Source organism: Copadichromis virginalis, linkage group LG23 (assembly GCF_057382275.1).
Source record: "Copadichromis virginalis isolate Kocher_CV1m ecotype Utaka linkage group LG23, C_Virginalis_male_GT1.1, whole genome shotgun sequence".
Classification (NCBI taxonomy): domain Eukaryota; kingdom Metazoa; phylum Chordata; class Actinopteri; order Cichliformes; family Cichlidae; genus Copadichromis; species Copadichromis virginalis.
This window is the reverse complement of record NC_140639.1, coordinates 33,681,837-33,694,356: the sequence shown is the minus strand read 5'-3', so window position 1 is coordinate 33,694,356 and position 12,520 is coordinate 33,681,837. Positions and strand designations below refer to the sequence as shown.

General features: G+C 38.2%; 1 protein-coding gene across 1 annotated transcript; it reads left to right on the top strand.

Moving 5' to 3' along the window:
• Window positions 1–2,144: 2,144 nt before the first annotated feature.
• dpm1 (dolichyl-phosphate mannosyltransferase subunit 1, catalytic) lies at window positions 2,145–10,762 on the top strand. The gene is made up of 9 exons (XM_085448960.1): window positions 2,145–2,328; window positions 2,550–2,649; window positions 2,838–2,871; window positions 2,959–3,035; window positions 5,271–5,296; window positions 6,359–6,454; window positions 6,572–6,640; window positions 6,793–6,907; window positions 10,307–10,762. Exons 1-9 carry the CDS (start codon window positions 2,198–2,200, stop codon window positions 10,409–10,411), a joined length of 753 nt encoding a protein of 250 aa, XP_085305086.1. The 5' UTR covers window positions 2,145–2,197; the 3' UTR covers window positions 10,412–10,762.
• Window positions 10,763–12,520: the final 1,758 nt, after the last annotated feature.

The following is a 12,520-nucleotide window of genomic DNA, read 5'->3' as shown; positions in this document are numbered from 1 at the left end:
CCGCATCCACACAAAAGTTGACATAATAAGTATGACAGTGTGTCGCCGCCTCTGTCCTCACCATGTGGGATCAGAAGCACATCCCAGTCTGTGGTGTCATAGCAGTCTCTCAGAGCATCCTCCTTTTCTGGGGTCCATCTCCTAATGGAGCAGGTTGTGACAGGCTGCCTTTGGATGAGGAGTCCAAAGGCAATCTATCTATTGTATTGACATCATACCCTGCAGAATTAGAGACGAAGCAGCCGGGCTATGTAAAAAGCGTAAGGGGGCGTGTTCGCGGTCATGTCCAGAGACGCTCCACCACGAGTTACTACTGAGCAGACTCTGGCTCCAAAAGTGGAACATGGCAGCGCCCACAAGCGGGATATTTTGGCTTCATTTTCCCCCAATGGGAGGAAGTGCTGTCGCATCATTCATCTTTTTATACAGTAATTGGTTAGGACCAATCAGCCAAACAGCAATCTTCTCCTTAAGGAATTTCAAAAATATACAAAACAATATATATAACGTCATAAGTCGACAAAATAAAATCCAGAAAAATCATGTCGCTTTTCAGATTCATGATTCTTTCGGTTGCGTCATGAAGATGTTTTTTTCAAGTTCAAGTTTATACATTTAACCTTAGGTTGAGGTCTTTCATGTTTCTTTAACAAAAAAAATCCGTATTCAGAAATCTCTCTTCTATATGATGGTATGTGTGTGGAAATGTGTATGCGTGTCTGTGTGTGTACAACGGATCACACAGCAAGCATTTGTTTGGCCTGCTAATATGGCGCCTCAAGCAAAAATCCTGGCCACGCCCCATCCCTTAAGATCCCGCTCCAAAGTCCTGTTAACCTACAGATCTACAAAGAAGACGCTGCACTTTTAACTCTGAGGGAGATGGAGAATGAGCCCATTTCCAAAAAAAGTGGAGTGTGTTCCTTTAAGTACTATATTGTCAAAAACTAAAGTGTACACACATACACACACATACCATCGAATGGAAGACAGATTTCTGAATGAGGATTTTGTTTTTGTTAAAGAGACATGAAAGTGTACATAAACAGTTGTATCTTGTTTACTGTATCACTGACAGATAATTAATTTCAAAGTAAAGTTAATGCTACATTATAGTGAGATATTTTGTAATGTGAAATACTGTAAGCAAATGAATAAACAACCTCATTCTTGCTAGACCTTTGACTCAGATGTACATAAAACATTGTTACTTTTATTATTATTGTTATCATTATTATTATTTCACTAAATATATTTTAAATGATACTTTGATATACATTCTACTGTAAGGTTGTAAATGTATTTTCTTCGCCCTAAAATATCTTTTGAAATGTATTTTGGTCTGAAACTAATAAAGATCACACTAAAGTGATGGTTCATCATAGAAAGGAAGGCCTTCTCTGAATGAGACAAACTCAGAATCTGTGTCTTTCTTTTCTGGTTTAGAGACTTCAGGAACTTATTTTTTTCCATATATGATGATGATCATGATGAATGAATGCAGTACTGTAAGTGAAAGGCACTCTTGAGTTAAGAACACAGTATGGTATGTATTCCTCCCTCAGCTCCTTCCTCTCAGCTTGGCACCTATTCAGACACTCTTTGCACAGGAAGCTTTCTTTGACTAGGTAAAAGCTCTCTGAAATACTGACTGGTTTCTCAGTGGGTATCTTCTCAGCAATATTCCTGTCCATCTTGATACTCTCCAGCTACAAGTGGCAGCCGGGGCTGAATCTGTTATCAGAATGGCCAATGTGGCAGAGCTCCTTAATATATCTTAAGTCTATATACTGCAGAAATATACTAACCCTAAAGCTATAAAAACTATTGTTGTATGTGAAAAAAAAAAAAGATCCTTCAATCACTTTACTCTCTGGCTTAATTAGATAAACTCCCCCCCCTCTCTAGCGTATGTGTATTGTATGTTCTGGCTAATGCTTGTTTGTTTGTTTGTTTGTTTCTCGTACACAATTTCTGGAAGTACAAAACCTTTAATGCAATACTGTTTAATTTTACTTTGTATTGTATTTAAAGATTAAATAAAGATCTTTAAAAAAAACTGCACGAGATTAACGTTGCGTTTTTTGACATTTAGGTTCACACTCCACACCAGTTGGTGGCGGTAATGCACCATTTTGCTGTTTGCTAACCACCTATAAATAATATAAGGAAGAAGGAGCACAAGCTCAACGTCGCCATGGCAAGCAGGAAAACTTCCCGGCCAAACCGAGACAGCGGGGACAAATACTCAGTACTATTACCCACCTACAACGAAAGAGAAAACCTGCCTTTAATAGTGTGGCTGCTTGTCAAGTATTTCGGGGAAAGGTGAGTTACTGGGAACTAGCAAAGGCTTTCCGCTTGTGCTAGCTAACGGTGGAAGTCAATGATGAGCTGTCACTAAAGTAGTGTCAGCTGCTCGGCTTCAATGGGTCAGTGTAAGAGTTCAAGAATATAAGAGCTGTAAGGGTAATGTTAAGCTTACTTATTGCTGCCGTATTCTTATATTTCATTTGCCTTTTGTTTTTGTTTTTTTGTTTTTTTTGCAGTGGGTTTAACTACGAGATAATTGTTATTGACGACGGAAGCCCAGATGGGACACTGGAGGTGGCAGAACAGCTTCAGAAAGTCTATGGGGAGGACAAGATCGTAAGTATTAAAGCCGTAAAGATAGATATGTTACTTTAAGAAGTACCAACAGTACATCACGAAAGTTAGATACATTTATGAAATAAGAGCGCATTTTATATGTCATAACGTTGTTTTGCTTGGGAACTATTTGCCATAGTATTTACTGTCCATGCCAAAGGATTTACTTAAACTATTTTGTGTTTCAGCTGCTACGACCAAGAGCAAAAAAATTAGGCCTAGGTAAGTATTAAACTATGTCAAAATGAGTGTGTAAGCTTTAGTACATTTTGTTATCTGCTCATAAGAATGTTTGTCTTGCTTTCAAAGGCACTGCCTACATTCACGGCATGAAGCATGCTTCTGGGAACTTCATCATCATAATGGATGCAGATCTTTCCCATCATGTGAGTGGAGCATGTTTCAGTCATACTGTCTGTGTTCGTCTTTTAATTGCTTGACGACAGTAAGTGGTAAAATTCTACATGTCTAACTTACAGTCTCAACATCAACTCTTAAGGTTATCTTTCTGATTAAGAGGTTAATCGTATATCAGCAGTTACTTCTTTTAGATCGGCTGACAATTCGTTACCATTCCCTAAAGCAGGGGTCTCAAACTCGCAGCCCGGGAGCCACTTGCGTCCAGAGATGGGCAGTAACGCGTTACTTGTAACGTGTTACTGGTACTTCTTACTTGTAACGGGTTACAGTAATCCGATTACTTTTTTCAAGTAATGAGTAAAGGGATTACTATTGCAAAAACGGTCATTAGATTACCGTTACTTTCCCGTAGGAACGCTTCATTACTGCGTTATTAAAACGGTGATTGTTTTGCAAGAATGTCTCATGACAGTGACGTAAGCGAGTGCGACGTTCGTGACAACAGCTGTGTGCAGATCAACAATGGATAACATCGAGTGCGGGAGAGAGTATGAGCATGCAGCGTTTAAAGCGTGGAAGTACTGACCTTACTTTAAGTTTGATTCCATAAAAAGTGACAAAAACATTAGTGTCCATTGTGCGTGGGAAGAAAACTTCTTTTTACAGCGAAAAAAACCCCTAAACTTCCAAGCAAGCACTGAATGCGCTACCATGTAATGGGAAACTCACAGTGGAGATTCTTCCACTGAACGCTGCGGCACACCTGCACCAAGGCAAACCTCCGCCTAACCTACTCCTGCTTTACAGGTGAAAATGGAGCAAAAGGACCGCCAGTCTTTGACTTTATTTATTTTCTGCTGTGTTTTACTTGCATCTATTTGAAAGAATGAGTGTTAACACACAAAAAAAATTATTTTATGTGCTGGAATGTGCAGAAAATAGGTTTAAATATTAAACAAATTTCTTCCAATGTTGCATATAATTACATTTTTGCTTGATGCATAAAGTTAAAAGATTAAAACTAATAAAACAAGTTTTAAAAAGAGACTTTTCCATTTGATTACATTTTGTATGATGGATTATGTAGAAGAAGTTGAATTGGGCTGAAAGATCTATCGCTTTATCACCTATTCAGGTTCGTGTTTTTAAAAAGTAACTAAGTAATTAATTACTTTTGAAGATAAGTAATCAGTAAAGTAACGGGATTACCTTTTTGGGGGAAGTAATCAGTAGTTAGTTACTGAGTACTTTTTTCAAGTAACTTGACCAACACTGCTTGCGTCCCACGTCACCCCTATTTGCGGCCCCGTATATTGACGTGAAGAAATAGAATGCAGTTTGGCTCTTGAAGTTACTGTTTGTTGTTGAGTGTTAATATAATAAGTTTTTTAAAAAGCAAAAAACTATTGGGGCAATCGTGACTCCAGAGTTGGGAGTTCGCCTTGTAAGGTTGCCGGTTCGAGTCCCGGCTTGGACAGTCTTGGTTGTTGTGTCCTTGGGCAAGACACTTCACCCGTTGCCTACTGGTGGTGGTCAGAGGGCCCGGTGGCGCCAGTGTCCGGCAGCCTCGCCTCTGTCAGTGCGCCCCAGGGTGGCTGTGGCTACAATGTAGCTTGCCATCACCAGTGTGTGAATGTGTGTGTGAATGGGTGGATGACTGGTTGTGTAAAGCGCTTTGGGGTCCTTAGGGACTAGTAAAGCGCTATACAAATACAGGCCATTTACCATTTAATATGCAGACAACAAGAGCGAGTATAAACATGTTCAGGGATTGATTGACTGTGTTAGTTCAGTGAGAGAGTTATTTGTAAAGAAAAAATTTTCACCAGCACTGAAGAACTAATGTGTGAACTTATGTCTGCTTATTTGGTAGGTCAATGAAGGGCTAAAAAAATGTGTATTCACATTTGCAGTTTTGTCTTGTTACACAATATTTGAAATTTAAAAAACAAACAAACGAAACACTACATTTTCAGAAATATTTGTGGGTGTTTTCAGGTTTGTTTGTTATTGTACTACTTGAACACTAAAGTGGCCCTCCAATGAAATGACCGTACCAGCAGTGGCCCACAGCTCATTTAAGTTTGAGACCTGCCCTGAAGCCTAAAACGTCAATTGTTCTTACCTACAAACCAGCAAGATACCAGGTTACTGGTATACATTCTGCCATTTCTAATGTGCCTAAAATGTTATGTACAACATGTTCTCTGTCTGCTATTTATTGTCAGCAATAATCTTAATGTTTTTCTTTTCCATTTCAGCCCAAGTTTATCCCAGAGTTTATTCAGTAAGTGTCTCTGAATTCCCATTTCCTATATTTTTATTTCTGTAGAGCCAGACTTACCTGGCTGGATTTTAGGGACCAATGCCAGTGGTGATTTACAGGGAATAAAGAAAGAATCTACAGTTGTGAAACGGGGGGGGGGAAGGCTGGGATATGGTGGACTGAAAATCAGTGGCGACAGAACTGCAAACACTGTGATGAAATATGAGGAAACTTGGATTTTTTTTTATTTTTTATTTTTTTAAATTCTAATCATCATCAACATATGAGAAGTCAAGGTAGCGCTTGAGTGTCTACAGACACCAGTGAATCTGTGCATGGCTGCATGTTGTTGTTTTTTTTGTTTGTTTTTTTAAGAATGCCAATGATTTTTAGGCTACATTTAAGGTGGTTACACCCAAATATTCACTTCTAAACTTCTCAGAATTGTACAAATTATGTTTTGGCACAACTCCAATAGGCACCAACAACACAAGCATGATGGAGAGGTTCAGCTGAATAACTGAAATCCATGTAGGTGTGATGTAGCAGTGAGCTGTGTGATGTAGCTGTGTGCTGCAGCAGCTACAGCATTTTGAATTTCATCACAAATTCTGCTTTAGAGTAATGTGCGCGCTGCCTTTATGTGAAGCCAATGCTCATCTACATTCTTTCTAATGGCCAGCAGGGGGCAGTCCTTTTGGATGCAAAAAGACTTGCTTTTGTACTGGGTCATAGGAAACCAAGCCTCACTGTCTGCATGTTGTGTATGAAAAGAGTAAAGTGTTGGTTCAGGTAACATATGTTGATACATACAGCACAGTCACAGAATAGCAAACAAGTGTTAATGTTAGACATAACCTGAGTAAATAAAAAAATTAATTGTTTGTTGATCTGACGGATGTAGAGAGAAAAACTTTGCACAGCACTGTTTGTCTGTCATAGCTCAGTATCAGCCAAATATTTCAGCTAACAAATACTAAATCAGCTCCAAGAGATTAATATTTGTTCAGTACCTCTGCCTCGGATGACAGTTTTTAGTGTCTTTCCTTTATTTCAAATACCTTTTTGTTTCTGTTATGTCAGGAAGCAGAAGGAAGGCAATTACGACCTGGTTTCTGGTACTCGATACCGAGGGAACGGAGGGGTTTACGGCTGGGACCTTCGCAGGAAACTCATCAGGTCACTACGGGTTAACACTTTGTAATCAGTTTCCACTCACCTAATAGGCAAGAGGCTGACGTTTTATATTTCTTCATTATTTTTTTTTTCTCCTCCCCTTCCTCCTCTTGTTCACAGTCGGGGGGCCAACTTTTTGGCTCAGGTGTTGTTGAGACCTGGTGCTTCAGATCTCACAGGCAGCTTCAGGTAATTGGTGTTACTGTTGTGATGCTGTGAATTAAGTGCTACTGACTCTTACATTAGAGCTGTATTTTCTTTCACTACTGCTGTGTTTATTTTTATTTTTTTTTGTTATTGTTTATTTAATTTATTTATTTTCCTCCACTGACTGACTTCAGACTATACAAGAAAAAGGTGCTGGAGAGTCTTGTTGAGCAGTGTGTGTCCAAAGGCTACGTCTTTCAGATGGAAATGATCGTCCGAGCCAGACAACTAAACTACACAATCGGAGAGGTGAGGTTCTCTCTCTCTCTCTCTCTCTCTCTCTCTCTCTCTCTCTCTCTCTCTCTCTCTCTCTCTCTCTCTCTCTCTCTCTCTCTCTCTCTCTCTCTCTCTCTCTCTCTCTCTCTCTCTCTCTCTCTCTCTCTCTCTCTCTCTCTCTCTCTCTCTCTCTCTCTCTCTCTCTCTCTCTCTCTCTCTCTCTCTCTCTCTCTCTTTCTTTCTTTCTTTCTTTCTTTCTTTCTTTCTTTCTTTCTTTCTTTCTTTCTTTCTTTCTTTCTTTCTTTTTTTTTTTTTTTAATTTTTTTATTAATGTGTTTAATTTTCAGGTAGTTCAGTGTGAGAGAAATCATTTGTGTGTCATTCGTTCTCTTGTTTGTTTGTTTCTTTAAGTTGAGGATTAAAAATTGGGGATTAAAGAAAATGTGGGGTTTTTTTGTTATTCATGTCTTTTGAGTGCTTTTTTCCTCTTGATTTTATGCTAATAGAAAAATGAAAGCCAAGAAAACGATTTGATTCTCATATTTAATCAGTCTGATTTGTGTGAGCAGGAAGCTGCTGACTTGTTTAAAGGAGTAATAAGTATCTCTTCTTTTTTTTTTTTTTTTTTTTTTTTTTTAATGATTTACAGTTTTTGGCTTGCTATTGGGAGCTTTAAAACTGCATTCTGCTTCATTACTCACTTTTAGAAGTGCTGTAATAAATTTTAAAACCAGTTTTTAGGGCAATTTCACAGCTTTGTCTGTGTCCAGACCACATAGCTTCAAAACCAATATGCGTATATGGGTCATATACACACAGAAATAGACTTCATAGCATGTTTGAGACGTGTGTGTGTGTGTGTGTGTGTGTGTGTGTGTGTGTGTTTTTTTTTTTTTTTTAAATATAGGATAGAGGAGCAATTTAAAAAAAATAAAATAAAATCTGCATTAAATATCCTATTAGAGCAGGTGTAGCTTAAAAGCCACTACTCTTGCTAGAAGGTATACAGTGACATTTACGGGTTAGTCAGATGACAGTCGCTCTTTTTCTCTGGCTCGATGACTGTGGTACTCATGCTGAAAACACTGTGTCCTCACTGATTTGTTTTACTTATAATATGCTTTAATTGTGATAGAAAGTCTCTTTATTTTATTTATTTATTTTTAGTCTGTGCTTTTGTTGTTATGTACTTTTGGCTATTTATTATTTCCCTAGGGATTTTCACAGTGGATAGAAGTGCATGAGTTCTACAGCAGAGGGGTATACTATGAAACAAGTTCAACACAGCCAGCTTTCATTGTGTTAAGTAGTGTGAAAAAAATCTAAAACTGCTTTCAGCATGCTCACATAAAACGAGGTGTTTGACACGTCATGTGACTCTTCTGCTTACAAAGATCCCTTTGAATAACATTATTAGACGATGATGATGATGATGATAAATTGGTCATTTAAAATCTATAAAAACATAAGAGTGAAATGCAGCACTGTTGCAGATAATTTATGCTGTAGAAGTTATTAATCTTGGGATTTAGTGCACAGAGCAGTAAAATAAACATTTTAATTTAAGGGAATTATTTTAATGATGAGCGCGCCTTCGGTGCTGCTGTTTACTTCTGTTTTCTAGTAGCTGCAATTCCAGGAGTGTAAAATAGTTAGCAGTAGATCAGAATCAAATATAAAAACATTTAACTCCAAATTAATACATGCATTAATTCATTCCCATAACATGCACATAGGAAATGTGTTCTATATCCATAATAACTACTCTCAGCTCCTCCAATGTCACAAAGAGTCACTGCAGCTTGTAGCTCCGCAATATGTGATTCTGCAGTTTTCTTTCCTAACACAACGAGAGAGGGATTTGAGTCTTTAGTTCAGCCTTTTTCCTGTTGAACAAGTGTGTTAACTGCTACACTGTGAAATCACCCAAGCAGAGGATCCATATTGCACTTAAAACATGACGTGAATAATAGAATCTGTGAAAATTTCTGGCAGTTTTAAACCGAAACCCTGAACACAACTCGCTCCCAAGCAGGTTGTGTGTTCAGCACAAGTTACCATGGTGATTTAGCCAGGTAAAAAGAGATCCACTTTCACCCACAGAAACCTCAGACTTTAAGCTCCAGATAGCTCGCTAAGAACTTGATTTTCCCTCTTATTACACCCCTCAAGAGTGCAGTAACTTGTACACTCCTTGAGGCTGACTTTGTGCCTCCTTCTGGTATCAAACCCATGATGTCCACACTATGGAGTCACTTCCTGTAGTTTAGGTAAAGTTAAATATTATCTCAGTGTTCATGTACCGTAAATCCCAGACTACAGAGCGCAAATGATTAAAAGCCGCATGCTCTAATTTTAGAAAGAGAATCAATTTTGTACTTGTACAGGCCGCACCGGTTTTTAAGCCGTATGCTTATTACACGTGAGAATTTTTAACATTTAATTTAATCTGTAAGGTAACATAAACATGGTAACATAAACGTTATGGTAACATACAAAAATACACACATTTCCTCGAACAGTGCCTGTAACAGTATACGTACGTATCAGTAACGCGCTAATTACGTTGCTTATGGGTTTTTTTTATGGAACAGTGCACATACAACATTACAAAAATGTATACCGTATATATACTACTTATCAATTTTATTGGTCTACTGTTATCAGGCAAAATGTTTTTGGCCTCATGGAAAAAAAAAAAAAAATGCATTAGCCGCACGTCAGTATAAGCCGCAGTGTTCACAGTGTGGGGGGGGGGGAAGTAGCGGCTTATGACCCAAAAACTACGGTAATTTCTTTTCGGAAAGCTTCATTTTTATTTCAGTTAAGATTTTTTTTATTTTTATTTTTTAAATGCTTTTAGTTTTTGGTTCAGTTTTAGCCATCTATATTTACCATGTGCAGAGACAATTTGACACAGTTTCACATTTGTGAAGTTATTATTTTGTTATATTAAACATATAAAACAGGTCTAGGTCAAGTGTGTGTGTGTGTGTGTGTGTGTGTGTATATGTGTATATATGTGTGTGTGTGTGTGTGTGTGTGTGTGTGTATATAAAAATCTTATACAGTTTTTATCTGTCTTGTATGAAAAGCATACAAGAGTGAAAACACATAAGATCCCTTGAAAAATTATATAATGAAACTTGTATGTTTTGTATACTTACTAAAAAACTATATGAAAGTAATGAGAAAGTGGCCACTTTCATGAGTAAATCATATGTTTTTACTATTTCTCTTCCATATGGGCACCTACAGACAGTTTTCTAGATATGAATAAAGTCTGCTTTTTAAGCTAAAGGAAGTGTTCAGAATAAATTAAACTAATGTTAACTCTTCTCTTAACTAGTGAATCCTCTGATTTTTTTTATTTTATTTATTTTTTTATTTTTATTTTTTTCTTGTAAAACAAATCTGTTGTTCTTCCAACAGGTACCCATTTCCTTTGTGGACCGAGTTTATGGAGAGTCCAAACTAGGAGGGAATGAGATCGTATCGTACGCAAAGGGACTGCTCATGCTTTTTGCCACAACATGATCAGTTTGTAAAATCCACAGGCCTGTAGTCTTACTGTGTTTAATACAGTTCTATCAGAATTGTAATGAGGAAGGGGGGAAAAAAACTCCACTTGCCTGTGGTCAGACAGCAAATACCAAGGGAGACGTCTCTCCCTGTTAGGTGTAAATATAAAAGAAGTCCCTGTCAGTAGACCTTCAAGAATACAAAAGAAACATAGTGCTTTACATTCCCATCATCCTCTTTAATCAGTTTCTGGCAAAGCGTCTCATCACTCTGCATTAACAAGCTGTCACATGACTTAAAGTGCACACTGAAGTGCTCCACCTATGCTTGATTGTATAGAATTAAACTGTTTTTTTTATCACTGGCCTTGAGAGATTTTTTTTTCCTTTTGGGATGCAGGCAGCTTCTCTTACTGATGTTCTTTAAGGAGTTTAAAGCCTGAAATAAACATGATTGTTTATTAATATTTTGGACACAGAACCTCCGAGATTTTTTTAGTAAATTGGGTTTTTCCTGATAATTGTTGTAGTAGTGACTCTATACGGCCCTTATGGAAGTTTAACTCTGTCATTCTCAACAAATAAATATTTTTCTTCCCATTTCTTCATTGCATATTAGGGGGGAAAAAAGTTCCATTTGTAGATTGTTTACTGGTTTTCAGATTGCTGTAAATGCATTTAATCACAACACCATTAACCTTTTGGATTCCACTGTTATCACGCGAGTCTACTGACAAGTCTGCGTGTATTAGCAGAATGCTACCATTTAAAGAACAAAATGAGCTTCAGTGTAAGAAAAAGTCAAGGACATAAGTTGTTTCATTATGGAGAATGTCGCCAGTGCCCCCTGCAGGGCCCCCACTGAATTGCGACCAATTCCTGAACAACGGAGTTAACGGGAGGTGGAGTAACTACATCCAAACTTTTGGACCACCCTACAGTAACTCCGACCGTGTTCTCTTCAGAGGGTTAGGCTGATGAGGAGTTGATCAGTGATGGTGTTTGGCCACTGAGTAACCTTTTCCCTTGTGTTATTTAAATTTCAAGTAAAGGAATAATTTTGTGTTTTATTATTTTGTGTTGGTTTCTTTGTTTTACAAACATAACACTCATCATCCATATTTCTGTATACAGTTGGTCCTGTTAAAGAGGGACTATTAAAAAAAACCAAAACCTTTACCAAGTCTCTTCGAAAGTGTAGGCTTTTTTTTTTATTAGTTAAAAACTCGAGTTGGGTTTCACATGCATAAAATCAAGAACTGTGTACACTGATCACAGCTCTGTGAGTGGTTCAATACTGTTGATCGCACATGTGGCTTTATTTTGAATCCGATATATAAAGAGAAGTAATTCTGGACTTCACTGATGTTTGAACCCCAGCTCTAAAACTACTTATTTAAACTGAAAACAGAAGCCAGATGTTGTGTCTCACCAGAGGCTTACCCAGACATATGGTAAGTAATAAGGTAATATGGTAAGGTTCATTGCTGGCCTTGAAACAGGAGTTTGGGGCATTCAATTATATCTCATAGTTCTCCCCCACTACGCTTTTACATACTGCTCCTGAGACTTTAATGGTCAAGCCTCTACAGCTCTGATATGCTACATGGTATAAATGTGCTTTAACTGGAAGAACACATTATTATTATTGCGTCTGCCCCTTGAAAACTAGCTCATAATGAACAACCCATTCCACAGCCTCAGCCAGTCAGGAGACTGAACATCAACACTTGACATTAAATATCACATGCAAGGCTGGCAAGCAGCTGCTGTATTGCATTGCCCTCCACAGCAAACCTGAATACAATAGAGTGGCATGAGTGTGAGTGACAGCGATGATGGGGTGAAAAGGTAGGATGTGCAAAAATCCACCCGACCTGATGGAGAACTTTTGCCTCACTTTATCCATGTGAATGCAGTGACACTCTGGACGAGTGCTGATAACAGAACTATTCTTTGGAGCAGCCTTTCTCCTGGCACTGTACAGGAAAGTAGTCCCGGCCACTTCGGTAGGCTCGGGCAGCTATAGTACAGCGCCACCTAACGTTGCCTCAGTCGTTCATGGCACTCCAGCTGAGTGCTGAGGCACTGTGTTCATCCGTCCCTCCACAAGGGAGGGGATGGG

Excerpts from the sequence above, each read along its gene's own strand:
- dpm1 (XM_085448960.1), top strand. The coding sequence starts at position 2,198 with ATGGCAAGCAGGAAAACTTCCCGGCCAAACCGAGACAGCGGGGACAAA. Across the intron at positions 3,036-5,270 it reads ATGCAGATCTTTCCCATCAT|CCCAAGTTTATCCCAGAGTT; the intron begins GTGAGTGGAGCA and ends TTTCCATTTCAG. Across the intron at positions 6,455-6,571 it reads CTTCGCAGGAAACTCATCAG|TCGGGGGGCCAACTTTTTGG; the intron begins GTCACTACGGGT and ends TCTTGTTCACAG.